At 32.7% G+C, this 22253-nt stretch overlaps 1 protein-coding gene across 1 annotated transcript; it reads right to left on the bottom strand.

The window, feature by feature from the left end:
* Positions 1–9796: 9796 nt before the first annotated feature.
* Positions 9797–14515, bottom strand: LOC7461609 (protein SUPPRESSOR OF MAX2 1). Its single transcript, XM_002324460.4, has 3 exons — positions 12615–14515; positions 11893–12190; positions 9797–11761 (listed from the first exon to the last, which is right to left on the bottom strand). The coding sequence occupies exons 1-3, from the start codon at positions 13835–13837 to the stop codon at positions 10136–10138; spliced, it is 3147 nt and encodes a 1048-aa protein (XP_002324496.2). The 5' UTR covers positions 13838–14515; the 3' UTR covers positions 9797–10135.
* Between the last annotated feature and the right edge of the window lie 7738 nt (positions 14516–22253).

Below are 22253 nucleotides of genomic sequence, written 5' to 3'. Positions count from 1 at the left end.
ACCGTCAAGATCTAGAAAAGCAGGAGGTCTATATTTCATGCAACATTATCAGCTTGGGCTAATCTTTTTTTCCTGAAAATAACTGAGACTTGTACAAGAACTCCAATAGAGAGAGTCACTTGGATTAAATTAAGGCAGACATGGACCCAATTTGCAACCCAACAACCAAGAAAACATGGCGTTGTCGCCGATGATGATGGCATATGATACTGGCCCAGATCCGGTCCTCTCAAATCATGATCTTCGTCCTGTTGTTCTTCATGCAAGCATGAAAGATTCAGAAACTAAAATGTTTTGGCCTACTGGTGAGGCTGTCAATCATGGACTTGGAACCCTAAAAACAAAACTGAGGCTGGAGTTTATAATAAGTGTGGTCAAGCTACGCCAGCTCAGTTGCATGAAATGTACCCGACATGCACAGGTTGTATATAATATTTGGATTCAAATACAAGGTACAATATGGATCTTTTTACCATTGCATGGTCCAAAACCAGGCAGATTCTTCTTGTATTAACCTACTAACTACTACCACTGAGAGAAGATATAGAACTTGTGGCTGGGGGAGTTCTGCATCACTGTTCTTATTATTATTATTATTATTATTATTATTTTAGTTCTAGCTCTTGGCCCCTTTCTGAAAGCCCTACCCAACTTTTTGGTCTCTTTTGCAAATTCAATCGGGTATGGTTGAGATCTCTGCCTTTATTTCTTAGTAAAGTATATATACTACTGGGTGCATTATCCTCTCATCTTTTCAGTATAGTATTAAATTAATCAGGGTGGATTCAGGCATCCGGATTTCAATCATGGAGAGCATGCACCTTGGATGATTTTTAATCATTTCCCTAACTGGAGCGGTCAAGTTTCAAGACCACTTGTTTACATAGTGAAGTATCGAGCAGATTGGACCTCTCGTCGTCCAAATAGAAAGAGTACTGCCCCAACTACAGGGATTATAGCAAGCAAAGCGAATGCCCAAGTTACACAGAGACCCACTTGATTAACTTGGGAAGAAAAGGTGAGGGCAAAAATTAAAGTTGATTGGATTATTAATTCAATAATAGAGAGAGGGAACAGGCAAGCATGGTGCTCTAAAAGCCTGCATATCCACGAAAAGAAGAGCAAGAAAAAGGCAATGCATGATGCTGTCCTTTGTCATCTTCCTGTTCCATGCCTCCAACCACAAGTGCCTTTTACATTCCATTTACATTGTTTATTTAAATTAAATAAACACCTGCATTATCTTCTTCTTTATTCCCCGATTGACCAGATTTTCAAAACCAAAAAAGAACTAAAGAGTTTCTTTCTAATCGATGAGCTTGAGAAAGAATTAAAATATCGGTGCAACCATGACCACAGTACTCCCTACCCTTTTCCTAATATAATAAGCCTTCAGTCGACGCAGGCTCCACTTTTAAGAGGTAGGAAGAAAGTGGCGATGCATTCAGTGTTGGCTAGCTTCGAAGACAATCCTTTTCTTTTGAAGGGTTTAGGTAATCTGAGGTGGGACCTGGATTGTTTTGTGGACAAAGGCAGAGGTTATAATATGATTGAGTATAGGCGTGGGAGAGGGTGGCATGCAGTTTATTATAGGTTTTCGTTTTGAACCTTTTTCTTTTGAAAGAACAGTACAACAGCAAAACAATAAGCAAAGTAGGTTGAGACAACGAGCTAGGCTTGAGATATCATTTGCAAAAGAAAAGAGTAGGTTAAAAGCCTTACTTGACTAAGACAAAGTTTGTCTTTCCTGTTTGCAATGTTTAGCTTTTCGTTGATTCCGAGCAGTTTTCTCTATCAAGTTTTATATCTATCTTTCTTGCATTTTACTTGTTTTGTTAGGTGACTTCATGTATTAATTTACATGTAGTGGATTCGATCTAATGTGATTGAAGAAAGGTTACTTCTTTTCGTTAATTTTTTTTTTATGGGATTTCAATTTTGTGAAAGCTTTTCTTAAAGTCTCAATTATGAAATACCTAGTAAGTTTTTTTAATCCCTAAAATCTTTAAATTTAATCAAATCTTTTTAGAATTAATTTGATGTGATTAAATATTCCGTTTTCAATAAAAAGTTTTGATGATTTCACTTATATTATTTATATTTAAAAATTTAGTTACAAGTGCCGGAGAATTTGTTCAAAAACATAATTAACAAGCACATTTGAAGCCAATATCAAAGTAGGGTCCACTCATTACCATTAACTGAAGCTAAGGAATTGATATTGATAATGCTATTAATAACATATATATATATATATATATATATATATATATATATATATATATGTAATTGATATTGATAATGATATTAATCCATATATTAACATATATGTAAGATTTTGTAATACTTAGTTTACCTTGTTAACAATAGGCTTTTTTTTTTATATAATCATCAAGAGTATATTGAAAAGGCCATAAAGTCAATATAGCTTGTTAATAATAATTAAAGAGTTGATATTGATATTAGTCGATATATTGACAAACATGTAAGATGTTCTAATACTTAGTCTACCGTGTTATGGTAGCTAAAGAATTAATATCAATATTGCTCGATATATTGACATACATGTAAGATGTTCTAATACTTAGTCTACCATGTTAATGGTAGCTAAGGAATTGATATCGATATTGCTCGATATATTGACAGATATGTAAAATGTTCTGATACTTAGCATGCTATATATGACAGTAGCTAAGAGAATGATATTGGTTTTATTGATAGAACATATAGGGATATTCTGATACTTAGTTAATCGTGTTGACGGTGACTAAGAGAATGATATTGGTTTTATTGATAGAACATATAGGGATATTCTGATACTTAGTTAATCGTGTTGACGGTGACTAAAAAAATGAATTCGACTTATTCAGTGATTCATGTAGATGGTGATTATAATGGAGAATGAGATATTTAATCACTTCTACAAACGATGACTAAGGATTAACTAATACAAATCTTAATTTTGAATAATTTAGTAATGACTTATTTGGTATATATGGATTAATAAATTTCTAATACGGTGATGAAAATCTAGAACCCTTACATGTATTAAATTGATTGTGTTAGTTTTGGGAAATACAATTATAAAATAATAAATTGATATCTAATTTACTTTTAAAATATTATATTCTTTACAGGTTCATCTCATTCGGTGGGGTCACGCTAATATTAGTCATTAACTTTTATTTTCCTAGGTATATAGTCGATGTAATTTGAGTCTTATGTCATTGTAATAATTTTCTTTTGAGATATGTTTAGTTATGCAACCTTATTTAAATACCGTAAATTAAACCCTTTTATGCTAAATTTCCTCATGTATTTATTATGTCGATCTTATAGTATAATAATGAAAGAGAATAAAAATATCAATATAATTCACAATGAATGACTATGGGGAATTCTAATAGATTAATAAATGAATTGGTGGTATGCATGAAGCATTTGTGTGGAGTTTATACAAATGTGTGTTATGCAAGATGTAGCATGATAAATTTTTTTTATAGGTCATGTAGGGATCCTATTGAATTTTGTCAAATCCAACAAATCCTTTGAATAATTGATTTGATATATTGTGAATTATGACATGGTTATTGTTTTAGGAAAAAAAAATACAAATGTTAATTCATTTGATCCCTTCAAATACGTAATACATGTAATTAAAAACTTTACATGAAAGATGCTTTAATGGAAACATGATAATAACTAATTGAGGATAAGGAGAATATAATAATAAAAATATTATTGCGATAGAGAAAAAAAATATTATTTGTAGAGTGTATATTTTTTACCGACAGCTTGCTAGCTTTACTTTGAATATTGTTTGTTAGGTGAGACTTCAAAATATGATTTATATTATTGTATAATATTTTTATTTAAATAAAAGTCTCTAGGGCTTGAAATTTACACTCGTTCATCACTACCGTGTACTTAATTTATCAAATAAAGTGAAAATGATAAAATTTAAATTTGTGACCGTTTGGTCACAAAGATCCTAATATTATATTAAAAAATCATTTAAACTCAATAACTTACATTTTTAAATGAAACTCTAAGATATAGTTTATATTATTATCTAACAAATATAAATTATCTTTCATCATAAAAGAAATAAGAAAAGAAAAAAAAAAGAATGAGTCACTTTTCTTTAAGTCTTGGGAATGAAATCCTAACTCAATTATTAAATTCAATATAAATTAAAACAAAAACTTCTCAAGCAATTTTGTAAACTACTCACTTTGTTTGTTTGTTTGCATTTAATTTGTTATATTCTTTAATTAATCATACGACTGTAATACCTAACATGCATGCTCAATCTCATTGTTGGATTTTTAATTGTATATATCCGTATGCCTTTTTACATAAATTTATGATATATTTTTATTCTATGAATTCATAAAACTTTCCACGGTGCATGAAGTTTTTGTTATGAAATATGTAAACTTCTTTTTTCTTTTCTTGCAATAACTTTTAAAATATACATACAATGTATACGTGCATTTAATGTATATTTCTCTTTATTATATTAAATTTCTATATATTCCAATACTTAAAATTAAGTACTTAAGGGTAATCAAGAAGACCATAATAATTAAATGTGGAGATAGCATGCTCGCATGCATGGCTGGAGTCAATAAATAGACCTTCATTTATATTGATGGAGGCATGAAGGCAACACATCTTTTTATGTCTTCCAATTTGATATCTCGTCCACATTCAATTCATAATTATCTCCCTACCAAGATGCTTTTAACCAGTCGTGTACCTGAAAATGATGTTAAACTAACACAAACGTATTTTAAGAAAATTTTGCGATTTGGATGAATCAAGTTGATTCTATTTTATTTTAATTTGATAGTAAAAAAAAAAAGCCATAATGTCAAGAAATAGATTATTTTTTTGAATAATCATAGTAACTTGAAAAAATATTTTCTCAAAAGAGAAAAATATTGATGTAACTCTATTTCCATTCTATTAAATATGGAGGATGAAATTGAGTAAAAAGAGAAAAAAATCTGATTTAACTTAGATTAGCGTGACAAATCTGTAATCCGGATAATAAGAGTCGAGTCAACCTAGGTAAACAAGCTAAATTCGAGGTCTAAGTCATGAAATCAGGATAACCCGATATAAAAGAAAATGAAGAAAACCTCAATGCCAATTTTTTTTAAAAAAAAAATTGTTGAATGATGAAAACTAAAAAAAAGAAAACAAAATAGAATTTCAACCCGCGTTAACTTTTCAAACTTGTGACCTGAGTCATTAGACTAGAAGCACTGCATCTAGAAAAACTAAAAAGCTCAATTATTAACCGATCAAATGTTAAATGATAAAATTAGAAAAATAATCTCAACTATATAAAAGGATTCAAAACAAAAAAATAGTAATTAAAATAATGAGCATCGAAATTGAAATTAAAAATAATTTTAATTTTTTATGGAAGAGTGAAATTAAAAAGAAAAATAAATTAACAAAATGACCCAAATTAAATAAAAAAATTGAGGATCAAATTTGAAATAAAAAATATAAAAAAATTGATTGAAGGGTGAAATTGAAAAGAAAAATTAATTTAATAAAAAAAATCCAAAAATAAAAATCAATTAAAAAAAGAAGGACCACTTTTAAAAAAATACTATATCACAAATTGAGATTGAAAGATGTAATTGAAAACAATCAAAATTTACAAAAAAAAATAGAAATCATAAAAATAAAGATCAAAATTGAAATCTCAAAATATCAAGGGACAATTCTAAAATTTTGCATGGGCAATGTGATTTTTATGGGGAGGAGAGATAAAAGTGAGGGGAGGAAAAAAAAGGTCACCAGAGACGAATCATAGTACTACCGCAGGCCACACGCGTTCTCTTATAAGGAAGAGGGCATGGTGATACACATCTAATGACATGAAAAAAGCTGGTTTTTGGCATGAGTGTCTCCCACATGTCTTACATGCACCAACCAATTTTATTTTTTAATTTTATTTTATATTTATTAAAATATCAAATTATTTTTTAGCCCACTTCATGATAATGAAAAAATTAGTGTGAAAGATGAAAGTACTCCTGAATATCAGTTTTAAATTTTTTTATTTTAAAGGCATTTTGATTGTTTTATTGTAGTTTCAAAATAAAAAAAGATTTATTACCTCTAAATTATTTAATAATAACTAATAGATCTTGTAGCAAATATTAAACCACGCCTAATTGCTAGCTAGTTTGAAGATTCTAGATGAAAAGTGCACAATTATTATTATATTGTTCTAGGAAACATTGCTACTAAATCTGGATGAATAGGTTTTCGTAGCTTTTGTTAATGTTTGCACATTTTAGTGGATTATGACACTTTCTTTCCCCTTCTCGTTAAAATGAAGGGAATATGATCTAGCTAGATCTTATGATAATTAATGAGGCAAAGAAATTAGTAACAAGGGGCGTTAAATATCCAAATTGCTATCAAATTGATGAACTTGCTTGTCATTGTCTTGACTGTTCATAATTTTAAATCCTATGTGAAGTTTTTTGCTTTAACAACGTATTTTTAAAGGATTCAAACTCAGTAAACCCATCATTCTATGGATTGACAGTTAAATATTTCTCTTTTATTTTTGTATTTGAATTGAGAAATCTCTAAAAATAACTCACTACTATATACGCAGGAAAAAAAAAGTGTAGTAAGAATAAATTTTAAAACCATATTTGAGATTAGATATAGTTCATTTTCGGTCTTTAGGTCTTATTTCTTTCGTGTAATACATGAATAGATGTCTTGTTTTAAAAAGGAATGATGAGTTGTTAAATCCCATTAGTTTTTAAGCTTATATATATAGTATATTTTTTTTATCCATTAGTTTTTTTATCAATATGGATGTTCGGGTTAGTTTGCGCGCATCTCGTCTAATTCCACGGGCCCTGAAGTTAATGATCATGTACGCCTCTAGTGACTATTTTATTAGCAACCACAATGCTCAAACCTGAAATTACAGGAGGAGCAAACCTTTTAATTTGAAACTTTTATTATTGGACCACCTATTAAATGGTTAGTTGATTATATATATAATACTTTTTTTCTATGTTAATGCTATCGTTCACATTTTTATATTTAAAGCACATATGAAAAATAATTTTCACCGGAAATTGTGCATGGTATAAAATGTGAGAAATTGACATCATCAGCTTTTTTATCAAGAAATAAAAAGGCTGACATCATAAGATTACATAAAACAAAAGGAAAAAAAACGTATAAAAAAAGCTAAATTAATCATTCCATCAAATTACGGATTAATTAAATGGATAAACAATATTTGAATTAGTGGAAACTACGCCAGGCCTCTCTGCATGCTAAGCAATATAAATATTTACTTTCACGTCACCTTCAATATGAAGAATCTAGCTATCCATTTAATTTTCACTATCATTAAAGCTCTAGTTCAAAACTTTAGGATATATATATACATACATGAATTTAGGTGATGATCTTAAATGAGAACACATGCAATGCAGGGTTGATATTAAGTTAGCTCCAGTTGATCTTCAACGAGAAGCACGCAATGATTTTTGTCAGCATTAGTGTCATCTTGACTTTGTCGACATGGAAAGAGAAAAGAAATGTCTTTGTTCATGTGGATGTTTATCATATATGCATTAATTGGGCGGCTTTTTCTTTGACATGGAGGTTTGACAATCTGGGGCTGCGTTCTCTTGCCCTTTGAGACACGGTGAGCAGAGGCACATGCAGACTCTTGGTTGACACACAGCGAATAATCATTCTGAGTCACAGGGAGGGAATCAGCTGCTATAGAAGAATCATTCATGTATATATGCTGCTAATTAGCTCTTAATTAAAAGCTCCTATATATATAAAATCGATCTTCATCATCCTCAAATATTTGGGATTTCTAGCTAGTTTCCCTACTCGATTAATTCATCCTTTGTCCAGATACGTTGTGGGGTTTTTAATGTCACCACTTCGTGATGTTCTTCTCTATATATTCTATATTCAAAGTGTGCTTTGTTTACCCTATTAATTGTGCTTTCCTTTTGTATTTATAGCTTATAGTTTCAATCAGCAGAAGACTACCAAATTCCGTACAGCATTTTTCAACAACACAGATGCTATTGAAATGAGTCTCCAATAAGTTGATGTGATCCAATTTATTGCCAAGTCTTGATGATGATAATCATCAAGGTCATTTGCGTGATGAATCTATAGCTTTGATTATAAGGAACAAATGTAAGAGGAAAAAAGTCAGTGAAGTTACTTTCCCTCATTTTGTTTGAAAGTAAGTGTGACAAATGAAGGGAAATAAAGTGGAGAGGAAGTACATTAATTCTTTGTTAATTTTATTTGAAACAAAAGGAAGAATTTTGAAGAATAAAATTATGCATTTGGTTTAAACTTGCAAATAATTTTGTTGAGAATAAAATTATATATAGTTTCATAAGTTCTCCACCCGTTTCTCTCTTAATTGGAGACATTATTAAATGTGAAATTTATAAAACTTCACCGTCAACGGTCAATGAAATTTATTAAATTTTTTGGATAGGTTAATATAATTAGAGGCCTGTACAAGCAGTGAAGCGAGGGAGACGAGGGAAGAAAATGCTGCTAAGCAAGCACAAGTAGAGAATTAGAGGCCTGTACAAGCAGTAAAGCGAGGGAGACGAGGGAAGAAAATGCTGCTGCCTGCTGCCTGCTGCCTGCTGCCTGCTGCCTGCTGCCTGCTGCTACCCACGAAGACTGCCTGGAGCTAGGAGGGGGTAGTTGCCATTCCCAGCTTTGCTATCTATCTGTCATTAACTGATAATTCTTTATGATTCGTCTCAATTTGGAAATTACGATCCATTAATGTTGAAAACCAAATTTCATGGTGGGTTGTGCCTGTAATTTACTCCTCTTTCCTTTTATGGAGACATGGGCCACGTGGTGTTAGTGACAGATGGATGGGTGCTGTCTTATTTCTTGTGTTTTGTACATTCTACATCTGTTCCTGTCCTTTCGCCACCTCTTGCAATAACGCCGGTTTCTTTTTTTTTTCTCGTAGGGATAAGGATATAATAATGTATTTTTTTTGTTTTTTAAAATAATATTTTTACTTTAAATAAAAAATAAAATATTTTAAAATACAAAAATAAATAGCTCAAGAACAAAGAGGTTGAGGAGGTGTAAATCTATTCCCATCGTGTTAGCTAGTAAAAGAGAAGAAAACTCTCCTGTGGGCTATTAGAATAATAATCTTCTAGAGCTAAATTATGTGTATAATTCACAAGTCAATCTATGCACCGATTGTATTTTTTTTTTTTATAATCCGGGATGTCCAGGTCAGCTTACGTGCAACACGATTAATCTTCGGACTCATTGAATACCCTGCAAGCCTAGTTGGTAAATAAAGCACCACGAGAGTGACAAACATGCACGCTGAAACTTAAATCCAAAATACAGAGATGAAAAGCCCAATAACCACTGGCCAGAGGCCTCGGTGCACACCGATTGTATTATTGAAAAACATGACAAATGCAAATTTTCTAACAAAATGAGTAGCGACACTCCCTCACCAGCATACAAAACAATCCACGTGAACATATCTTTCACGAGAAAGGAAAATCTCGAGCAGTCGGATTCTTGGAATTTGGCAAGAAACCAGTCTGTCCATCTCAAGCACGAACTCAACTCCCCTAGTTATCATCTTGAGATTTTGCCATGTAAAGGGATAAGTTGAAGCTCTGTTAAATCACTATCAATGGCTACTGCTGAATAATCGTGGGGGTGATAAAATAAAATGAGAAGAAAAAAACCTATAACAGGAGGAATGCCTCATTTTTATTAATCATGGTCCCACGTAAACAATAAATATTTATATCTATGACAAAATACTATAAAATCCTATAACAAAAAAAAAAAAAAAAGCATATAAAAGAACTTAATAAAAGAAAAGTGAGACATTGCTGCCTAAAGATTCCGTTAATCTATCAACTCAACATCTCCCTCTTCTCTAAACTGCTTTCTTTTCCTTTTTACCCCCCTCAACCGTTTTCACCGTCCGCCAAAAACAGTCGACCATATTTACAACTCTGTCCAACATAAACAAGGGATTGCCAACGCTATCCATTCTCTCCCTATCTCAGCCATGAGTGCCCCTGGTTCACAACCCATCAACCACCACTCTGATGCTACTTGGCAGCCAATCACCGTGGCTACGGCTGTCAGAATCGGTATCAGGCTCGAGCCGGATGATCGTGGATTCGTTAGCGCATATAGGTAGCCGTAATTTGAGCTGGCGCAAGCTTGGAACCAATACGTTGTCGGTCCATTCTTCTAAGCCTGTTCGGGCTAACCATATCCCGCCAACAATTTTTTCCAATGCCTCGTCTTGGATTTCAATCTGCATCTGATTGCTGAAGATGGTCGAAAACTTCTTGGTTATAGAATTTGAAATGTCGTGTCTAATGGAGCTGAAATCTGCATGTTTGAAGACAATGTGGTCGTCCACTAAATTGAGCAGCTCTTTAGAGACCGATGAAGTTGCAGACGTCAACAGTCTGTTGTTGAGGGCATCTTCATCTTCATGATCAACTGTAAGATCACTTGAATTGTGCGAGCCATCTGCTTTATCATCCCCTGTCTCAGCAGCTTCGTTCAAGTCGAATGCTAGTGCTGTTCCTAAGTCCTTCCTTGGCTTTGCCGACCTCTCTTCATCATGAAGCCAATTGGCTCTGCGCTTTGCTGTTCTCTCAGAAAGGGTTAGCCTTAATTGCCAACCTCCGCTAGCCAGACTCGCAAGCTTCTTCTCATCCAGCGAAATGCCGTTTGATAGGAATTTGAGATTGTCTGGTAAGCGATTTGCAGTCAGAATGAATATAACATTACCAAGACTGATTTCACGGCCAAGGGAATCGGCAATACGACCTCTCTCCATAGCCCGCTTTATGCTCCCTCTAACAAGCATATCCGCTTCATCAATATCCTCTAGTATGATTACTGAGAAGGGGTTCCTTCTAACTGCCTCTGCTATTCGATCAAGCACAGTTTTACCACGGAAACTCACTTCAGATTCCCCATCCTCACGCCATGAACCAAGGCAAACCATTATTGGATTTGCCCCACAAACAAGCTCTGAAAGAGCAGATGCCATCTTCTTCTTGCCAGCCCTGTCAGGACCAGTGAACAACAGCCAAATGTCACCCTTTGATCCGGTGCTCCGACCTTTACCATGACCCAATTTGCATTGTGTCACTGTTGTAGCCACTGCAGATGCTGCATCCCGTTGCCACCAAACCTTTTCCAGAAGACCCTTGAGGAGTTTCTTGAACGAGTCAGCATCTAATTTGCTGAGAAGTTTGACGCTGTGCAATTCATTGAAATTGGGTCGCGGCTCAGAAGGTACACAGCTTAAAAAGTCCTTGGTACGGTCCTCGTGTTCTTTTTCAGGAGTCTCCCCAACAACCTTTGGTCTACCAAGAACCAGGTCTGTTCTCACAGGGCTTCCAGGCGGAGTGGTTGCCCGTCCAGCTGGTTGGCTTGGCAACAGATTTGGGTTGAACACGAGGGTTCTGTCCGGCTTTTTATTTAAACTTAACTTGGGCTGGAAAGGTTGGCGAGGAAGCAGGTTATGATTATGTAAGTTTGTCATTGAGAGAGCAGGTTGGGCAATTCTTTCAGATCCAAGATTAGGTTGATGATAAGCAGGATGAAGATGCAAGCATCTATCGTGCCAGTTCTTCTGCAACTCCAGTCTCTTCTGCTTCAACATCAGTTCTTGATCCTTGGTCTGCATGATAACACAGCGACAATATTAGTTTCATTGTTGAACTTTTGATTTTAGCACTTAAAATGAGAAAAAAGAATCTTATTTCCGCCAGTACAAGTTTGCAGTTCACTTTGAGGTTTGAGCTAACTTACCACTGTCGGATCAGATGACTCAACATCACCATCTTGAGGCTTTGCATTTCTCAACCATTGTGGCAGTGGTGGCTCAGCTGATTCAGATTTGACTCCTGAAGATTTCTCAACCTCCTTCGGTACAATTTTTGCTAGCTCTTGCTCATAATTCCGCATGCAATCAGGGCAACAACTCATTCTTCGAGCAGGATCCAAGTTCTCAGAGAAACGCCTTGGCGGAGCAAGAGTCACAGATGGAAAACCCTTCAGTGGTGATAGAGACTCGACTGAGCTGCTGAGGATTCCATTGGTTCCAAGCCTACACATCGACAATAATGTAAATGATTTAATCATAAGTAACAGAAAAAAGAATGATTAATCACAATTATTCTCTGGACAAAGGACTATATAAAAACAAATCCTTAAACTAAAGGAAGTTTTTATTCCTTAAGCCAGGTGCAATTCAGATGTCAGAATTCTCCGAAACCTCCACTAGCATGCAACTTTCTGAACGAACAGACAAAAAATCCCAAATTGTAGATCAGTATATAGAACTTAACTAGGAATATATTTTCCGAAAGTCCAGATATCAAACAATCTACAACACAGCAATTTCCGAAGGCATCACTCATTGAAGATGTAAGAACATCTCCAGTTTTCCACCAGATCCTCTGGCTAACGCGTAAGTTAAGCTAATGAATGAAAAAGTATAGCTCCAAAAATAGCAATAACAGCACATATACCTAGGAAACATCCCTGGAAGAGGTGCTCTAGCAGCAATTGGCACAGCCTGCAGATCCCAATCATTTTCCATTGAAGGATGATAGACTTGGCATCTCAAATATGTCTCACAAGTAGCAGTCCCAATCAACCAAACCTTCCCACCACCACTCCCCTCTCCAAACCTCCCCAAAAGCTTCTTCATCTCCTCCACAGCCGACCGCCCAATATCTGACACAATCTGCTGCTGCTGAACCCCACCAGAACCTGCAAAGCTCACTTGCTGCTCAACAAGCCATTTCAAATCCCCCATATCAAGAATCACGCCACCACAATCCAAATTCCCTATCCGGGTCTCAATCAACCCCCCTAATTCCACAATCCTCGCCGCTACCTGTGCTTTATCCAAAAACTCTTTTTCTAAATGAATCACATGAACATTCTTTAACACCCCATCTCCTACTTCTTTACTCTCTATTCTCTTCAAAACCTCCTTCACTACCATCTCTGGCTCTGATTCACCTACCAAAACAGGATTCTTCTTCTTACTCTTGGACAAAATAGCAATAACCTTCTTAACCTCCTCATTTCTTGGTGCACCAGATTGACCGACACTCCCTTGTTGCAATCTTGGATTCATATAAAAATTCCTATTAGTAACAGGAGCAGGAACAGCCACAGCTCCTGGAGCACGAAACCCCAATCCAATCCCAGAGTTAGCAGCAGGATTCGAATTCGAAGAAGCATTCAAAGATTGCTCAATTGCTGCCTTAACAGCTGGGCTCGAAAAGCTAGCTTCCCTCATAACTCTACTAACACTTGGATCATCAAGAATTGATATAATCAACTGCTCCAGCTCAACTTTGACAGCCAAAAGTGGTTGTTGCTGCTGTTCAGGGCACCCTCTTCGCTGATGAGCCTGGGCACGCTTTAGTGCAGCCATTAAGGCATTGGAGATTGGTGGGTCAAGGCCAGGACTAAGGTTTTGTGCAGTAGGGAGGCGTTCGAGGGCAACAGTAAAGCAGAGCTCAAGAGCTCTGCACTGAAGAGGATGCGAAGAATTAGGGTGTGATTTGATGCATGCTTGACGGAGGAAACCAGATTGGGAAGCTAATAGTGTTGCCGCCACATGAAGTGGTGTGGTCTGACCATGGTTACGGCGGCTTGCTTCGGCAATCGAGTGGTTCAGTACACTCGCCGCCTCTGGTGTCAGAGTTTGCTGGATGGTGCTAAGTCCAGCTCTCATTTCTTGAAAACCAGGAACAAAAGTCTTCGTCAAATTCAAACTCTGTATTGAAATGAATTCAAGAAGGAATAAAGAAGCTTTCTTTCTTGCAAGTTCTTTGTTTTCAGGGAGTGGGGGATGTAATCGCTAAAGACAAACAACAAGGGTGGTTTGGTTTTGGTTTGTCCAAATGGACAAATTGGCTTACAATTTTCAGGTGGAGAGGGAGGGATGAGGAGATTATCAAACAACAAAGAACTAAATAAAAATAAAAAAGAAGCTATCTTTATAATTCCCTTTTATCTAACAAGAAGGCTCTTATGGCAGGATCTACTATCTATCCATCCATCCATCCATCTCTTTCTTGGCTTCCCCTTTACTTGCTTTGAGTTGTTTGTTTTGTTTTGCTTTTTTTCTCGCTTTCTCACTCACATAAAAAGCTACATAAGAGAATTCAACGCGAAAACGAAAGATCGGATCCTCCTCTTCACAATAACCATCGATCCCTCTTTCTCTCTCTTACTCACTGAACTCTTTTCTATCTCTATCCATCTGATGATGCCGCTGCTACTGATGATTCAATAACAAAAAAAAATATCCCATCTCAAATATACCCAACAATGTTAAATAGTAATTAAATATTTAAATAATACTAAACAAATAAGACCGACCAGGAAGAGTAGAAAGTAGCAGTAGCAGTAAATTAGTGTTAGGGGGGCAGATAGATGCATGATTTTTTTTGTTTTTATTGTGAAAAGGATAGAGAAAGAGAATTTCTGGAGAGTAGAGAGGGGGGTGGGGATGTAGTACCATCAGTTACAAAGATTTCTGTAAAATGCTATCTGGGCCCTATTTTTTAGTGCTTGCGTCATCTTTCGTTACTTCCTTTTTTTTATTGGAGTTGATATTTAACTTGGTTTAAATCTTAAATTAAATTAAAAAATTTTAATTAAATTAAATCCAAATGATTTTTTTAATTATGATTTAATATAATCATTTTCAGAAGTCTTTTTAAAAAACACTGTAATAACCTTTTTAATTAAAATAATACACTCAGATTAATTTAAAAATTCATAAATTAACTGAATAACTTATTTTTTTTTAAGTTAATCTCTAAAGCGTAGCATTGTTTTTATAGAAAAAGGAACCCATTTGTTTTTAACTTTAAAAGTGTTTTTTTATTTTAAATTAATTTTTAAAAAAATTTAAAAAATATTATTTCAATATATTTTAAAATAAAATATATTTTAAAAATACAACCATTACTACACCAACATTTAAAAAAAAAAAAGGATATTTATTAGTAGTATATTACTGTTAGATTAGATTACTTTAATCCATCAGATTGACTGCCCCCTTTTTTTTATATATATATATATATATCTATTTTGTTTCTTGTATACTAGAATGAATCCTGGGACCAAACATCAGATCACACTATCCTGCAGCGCGTTTTCACACGTTCCAATAAATCGTTGAAACTTAAGCGCGTGTTCTGACCCGTGATGATGTGGAGTGAAATTGGAGGTGTGAAGCACTCTCAAGTCTCAAGTCTCAACTTTCTATCTTTATTTGCCTTTCAACCATTTTTTATGCTTTTCACACGCAACCGCTGCAAAGGCATCGCACGGCTTCTACCTCTTCACTAGTTATTTTAATAGTTACTTTACACGCGTTTGTCTGTCGATTAGATATTTTTATATATAAATAATTGTATAAACAAGTTCTTCTTTATGTGTTTTTATAGTTAAATATTTTTAATACATATATGTAATTAAATAAATAAAAAACCAAGTGTAAATAACAAAAATAAACGATAACTAAAAATAAAATTAAAAAAATCAAAAGATAAATATAAATCAAGATATTTAATCTTATAAGATGAGATATTTATCTGATTGTGTTTTCTAAGTTTGTTTATTACTTCAATCAAACAATAATAAAAATAAATACATATTAAATAAATTGAATAAAATAATAAATAATAATATTCAATGTTGTATATATTATAAATATTTTTTATTTTCAAAAAAAATTCATCTATATAAAAAGAATAAATCATAAAAATCTATTCAAAAATTAAATACATTTAAACTAATTAAAAAATAACAATAATTCAAAAGAGGCTATATAAATAAAATAAAATAAAAAGGTATTAAAATATATATATATATATATATATAGGCACTACTAGGCTTGGAAGCAGGCCAGTTCATTTGGCCTATTTTGTTAGGCTAAATCATTATAATAATAAAAAAATTAAAGGTTTTTTTGATTTAAAAGTTTATTTTTTAATCTATTTTTGACCCAAAATATTTAAAAACATTTATAGAAACCTTGATAAATTTATCAATCATCTCAAAAATTAAATTCAATCCAAAAACAAAAATCTTCCAGAGCTCAAATTTGATTTTTAGGAACCTTCAAGGTAAAAAAAAAACATTTAATATGAACAACTTTCACTAAATTGAATCATTTGATGCAATGATCAACTATTTTGACCTAAAAGCATATTTTTCTACTTTGTTCATTTTCTTTTAATTTTATCCTCAATCAATAAATTTGATCTAATTATTTTTTAATTTCGTTAAAAAAAAAATGCAAAGGGCCAAATTTAAAAAAATTAAATAGTAATTCACTATACAAGTGAGAGAATAAACAGTGCAGTGCGTGCAGTAAAAAAGAAAAGAAAAGAGTAACGTCTTTTATAATTTTAGTAATACTCAAAAGTCTTCTGCATGCCCTCTTTCCCATCTATATTTAACTGTCTTTGACAATCTCTCACTTTATATATAAAATTTGTATATCCAGACACACCCATGTATTATACATATTGGAGTGCAGTAATGTTATTACATTAATATAGTGGTTATTATTTTCGGTTCGGTTCGGTTTTTATAAAAAAAAATAATAAAATTGAATTTTTTTTTAAAAAACTAAAACCGGCTCAAACTGGCTGGTTTCGGTTCGGTTTTTTAAGGACAAAAACTAGTTCAAATCGGTTTTGCTCGGTTTTTTTTCCGATTTTTTTCGGTTTGGGTTCGGTTCGATTTTTTCGGTTTAAGCTTATAAAACCGAGTTGAACCGGTTAATTTTTTTTAAATTCTAATCGGTTTTTTTCACGGTTCGGTTTTTTTGGTTGTTTTTTTCTGGTTTTCTCGGTTTTTCGGTTTTTTTCTCACCCCTTTAACACATATTTTTTTTAATTACTATATATATATAGCTTGTCTTTTATTGGACTAGAAAGACAAAGAATCACGTAAAATACTGAATCATTGTGTGTATACTATATAGTTTATCTCTAAATAAGATATAAACATGATTATGATAGAGGAGGGGGGTATTTTAAAACATCATTAAGGTATTGAATTAAAGCAAATGCATGTGCTTCGCTTGTACTTGGCTTTGGGTGGGAGAGGGGGGAGGGAAGTAAGTAAATATATAGTCTTTTATTATGAAAAGTGAAACATGACCTCATTTAACCTTTGTCTTCCATGATGATAATTATTATATATAGGTTTCAAAATTCGTGTCCCTTAAGCAAAACCACAGTATGGGAATATATATGTTGACTATGATAAATATTTCCTCCGTGAAAAGGTGATCCAATGATTCATTATTCCAAAATAAATAATAAATAAATTACACTGAAATGATTTCTTTAAACTATGCATAAACGAGCTAGGGATACGGTATAATTATAAATATTGTACTTTGAAGGAGGGGTGGAGTGATGAGTGATTTTGGACTCCATCATCCCGTAAATCTCTCTCTTTTTTTTTTCTTTTTTTTTTGGTGTAGATTCGAGTTCAAATATTTTTTTTTTTAAAAAGGGAATATGGGAAAATAATGGGGGGAAAAAGAAGAAGAGAAAAGGAAGAGATAGAGCCCTTGCCTCTTGAAGGTAAGACGAAGCAGAGCCTTGTCTGTCTCGAAGGTTAATGGATCCTTAAATGCTCTAGAATGCCATAATAAATCCTCCCACCACTTACAGGTGCAACTACCTTATAAAAATCTGCATTTAATTGGTTTGTTGAGGTTCAACTTGTACCGTCCCTGTCTCAGATCAGGACAACAAGGAGACGGAGACGAAGAGTTCTGAATTCCGATCGTATTTCAAACTAATAATGCTTCGGCGGTGCTTGACGATAATACTTGCTTTAAAGTGTTTTTTTACAAAATATATTGAAATAATATATTTTTATTTTTTTAAATTTATTTTTAATACCCACGTATCAGAACAGTTTAAAAACATATAAAATAATTTTAAATTAAAAACATATAAATTTTAACCAATTTCCCGTTTAGATTACAATCCCAAACAGAAGGTTGAACCTCTCAAAAAAAATAAAAAACATCGAAAAACCCTAGCAACTTGTACTGTTTTAGAGGATTTAAAGAAAGGATAGCATATACAAAATACTTAATCTTATCTAGTTAGTATTCATAGTCAATAACATCCCATTATGATATGAATTTGGTAGGCAAACAATCTTAACAAGTAAAATATTGGTGCAACGACACTGAGGCTTGTGGTCCAGCGGCAGAGGCAAGGTCTTCTTGTCTCTGTCACCTGGGTTCGAGTCTCAGCGTGTATGCATGTCATCCCCGCGGTGTTTTACTTGCCTACTGGGCGTGTTTAGTGGGTCCAGGGATTAGTTGTGGTGTGCGTAAGCTGGCCCGGATACCCCGGTTTACCGGAAAAAAAAAAAAAGTGCAACGTCCCATTGTTGCTCACTGATGCTCGTGAAATTAAGGAGTCGATGCCACAAGTAAATGCACAGAAATTATTATTATTATTATTATTTGGTTTTTGTTCTGTGAAGAAGGGAAAGGAGAGAAGTCTTCGGGAACAAAAATAATCATCGTCATTTTTCCCTTTTCAGAACGCACGCCCTCCTTCCCTTGCCTTTTACGCGTTTTTCGAGCTCATCACCTTCCCACCCCTCTCCTTCTCCTTTACTACTGCAACAGCAGCAGCAACAACTACTACGACGACCTTCCTTTTTCAACACCCGGTTTTCCGTACGCGCTTCGATTCATTCGTGTGTTAACTCTGCTTCTTACAGTTCCTCTCCTTAATTTTATACACCTAATAACACTTGACATCCTAAAAAATCAATAAAAAACACCTAATTATTTACAGGTTTATAACTATGTTTATTTTAATTAAAAAAAAATAACTTGGTTGACTCTATTGACTTGATGATCTAGAAGTTAATCCGGTGACCAGGACGGTCCCTGATTAATTGATTCCTATGAATTAAGTCTCTTTTCATTGTATTAATTTCTTTTACAATCAATTTATGGATTTATTCGGCAACTAGAGTTATAGAGTTCTTCCTCGTCCCAGCTCCACTATCGTATTAATTTGTTTTTTCAGCAACAAAAATATGTTGAAGTCAATCTTTACATATCAAGACTGATATGTAAAGAATATTATTAAAATGTTTTCTGCCTTTTTTATTAAATTTTAAAAATGTTTTTTTAAAAAAATATTTTTTTATTTTTATTTTATCTTAAATTAAATTTTATAGTGTTTCCATATTATTTACCATGATAATGTTAAAAATAATAAAAATATTATTTTAATATATTTTTAAACAAAAAATATTTTAAAAAACACTTATTATTATATCGGAGAACATCTAAGTCCATTTCTGTCGTCGATGATACTTTTGAACTCAATTAGGTAAAGCAATTGAATAATTCTACAGAGTGGTTTTCAATTGTAATCTTATAGAGTAGAAATTGCATAAGATCATACACCTAGGGTAAAAATTAGGTATGACCTAATATCCTTTTCACTCAAAATTTCAAAGGTCATAAAGATATTTTCTCTCTGACTGTACTGTTCTGCAAAAAATTAAAAAAAATTGACTTATGAAGTGCTAAATCACTTTATATTGAGTGATTAGCCTAACCTCTTCTTTTCATGTCATTGTTGTAGTGGAAAATGTGTTAAAAAAAAGAAATTGAAAAAATAATTCCCTTTTCCAATTATATTTCAGCAAACTTCAATTCATAGTTGGATTTATGACCATGCTTTTAGCAATTCCAAGGGCTCAACTTTTCAATTGTCTGGCTGAGTTAATTATTCTACTGCCCATCAGTGTTTTTGAATATTTTTGAATTATTTTAGTTTTAAATTAATTTTTAAATGTTTTTGGATTGTTTTGATGTACTAATATTAAAAATAAATTTTTAAAAATAAAAAATAGATATATATTATTTTGATATATTTTCAAGCAAAAAAACACTTTGAAAAATAAATTCTACCACATTCTCAAATAGATCATAAACGCATGTGATTTATATTTTTGATGTATGGTGGTTCTTAAAATAATTTTTGGTTTGAAAATATATCTAAATAAATATTTTAGTTTTTTTAGTTTTGATATCTGCACATTAAAACTATAAAAAAAACATCGGTTTAATCTTTTTTCAAGTCAAACACACTTCTAAAACAATTTCAAATACAGTTTCAAACACAGAAATTAACAAATCCCTTCTTGAAAAATTGTTTCTGCTGAGTTCACTCTTTCATTTGATCTGGTATGAAATAAAAAAAAACCTTTTCAATTTCTTACACACACACACATCCAATAATGTTATGGAACATTAACCCGAAATTAATCGGTCAAGCACCGACTTTTGTAAAAAAAAATAAAAATAAATTAATCTAAGTGAATTACAAGAAACAAATGCAAACTTCGATTGTTAATTAGCAGCAGATGGGGTGATGTGTCATGACTTAATTAATTATATACTGGATAAGTTGCTAAAGGTCTATATATTGGAAGAATTTCTGGTCGTCATCATGCATCCTCTAATTGCTATCAAATTGTGGACCGAAAAAGCATAATTATCCGTTGAACAAGCAGAAGCCTCTACAAAATTGGCAAATTCACGACGAGCTAGCATAACGCACGTAGCGTAGCCAAGGTAGGTGGCAGTATAATGGAAATATGGTTCCACCCTTGTATCAAATCAACTTCCATTTCTTGCCATTAAAGACTTTGGCAGAAGACAGTTTGACTCGAAGAAGGAGGTACTGTGCAAAGACTAGGAGGAGCATGTTTTTAAAGTTTTTTTTTGGATTGAAACTGTTAGATTATTGATTTAGAATTGTAATTAATGATAGTTTTTTTTATAATTAGTAAATTTAATTGACTTAGCTATTATAGTTAAATTAATTTATTATATTATACTATTTTAAATATATTCGGTAACTGATACTTTCAGTGTGCGTGAGTGTATTACTTGGTTTTTCATATATCTCTGCACATAATTTAAGATATTTGTTTTTTTTATATATTCTTCTTAAGCTTTACTACACTTCCTTCTTATATTTTATTAAATCAAGTGAGCAAAAAAAGTAATTAAAAAGTTTAGAGGATTTTCGCTACGTCCAAAAATTGCAAAAGAAAACCATTACACAAAAATACCTGGTAACTCGACGACGATTCATTTATTTTAGGTGAGTTCGTGAATAATAAAGCTATTAATACATCAGAATATTGCAAAAGAAAAGATATTTCAAGATGTTTTGAATACAATAAAGTAATATATATATTAAGAAGTTTCATTACTCATCAATCAACACTCTAGAACAATGCTAAGTGATGATTCATTTATCCTAGAAAGGTTTGCATGTGAATAATAAAACTATTAATACATAACAACGTTGTAGGAAAAATATTTTAAAACATTTTGAATACTATAATATAATATAATAAATAATTTTATTACCCAACAATTAAAACTATATTTTGATGCATAAGTTATATGGACTACTAGAGCCGGTAGGCTTTGATTAATGGGGTCGATGATACAAAGTTGTAAAGAGAATTATATGCCTTTTTGATAAAAAAAAAATTTTTTTTGAAAGCCAAACAAGGGATGAAGATACACATTTAGGTGAAGGAAGTAAGTGTAGCCAGACAAGCTCACCCCTACTTCCATAAATCCTAGAAGACGTTTATTATGAAATGAAGGATTCTAATCTTTTTACTATCGTATTTTATCAATGGTTTTACCAGTGGATAATTAAATATTAATATTTTTAATCATTTTGTCGGTGATTTCATCTGTAATATTTAATTTAAATTTTTAATTTAATCAAAAAATTTCAGAAACACCTCAAGCATCACCAACGACTTTTCAATCCGTTGATGATTCCATCTGTAATATTTAATTTTAATTTTCAATTTCATTGAAAATTTACAGAAACCCGCCAAATATCATCAACGACTTTTCAATCTGTCGGTGATTTTGTCTGTAAAGAATACTAATTAACAGTGTAATTGAGAAATGAACAGTTCCAGAGCTTTCTAGAAAATACCAACGGAATTAATCCATCGGTGATACCCTTTATAATTGACATAATGAATAATGTCACGATATATCGAGGGAATATTTCCGCCAGTGCTTAACA

Source organism: Populus trichocarpa, chromosome 18, assembly GCF_000002775.5.
Source record: "Populus trichocarpa isolate Nisqually-1 chromosome 18, P.trichocarpa_v4.1, whole genome shotgun sequence".
NCBI classification, from domain to species: Eukaryota; Viridiplantae; Streptophyta; class Magnoliopsida; order Malpighiales; family Salicaceae; genus Populus; species Populus trichocarpa.
Note: the sequence above shows the minus strand (reverse complement) of the source record. Positions and strands in the feature narration are given on the sequence as shown.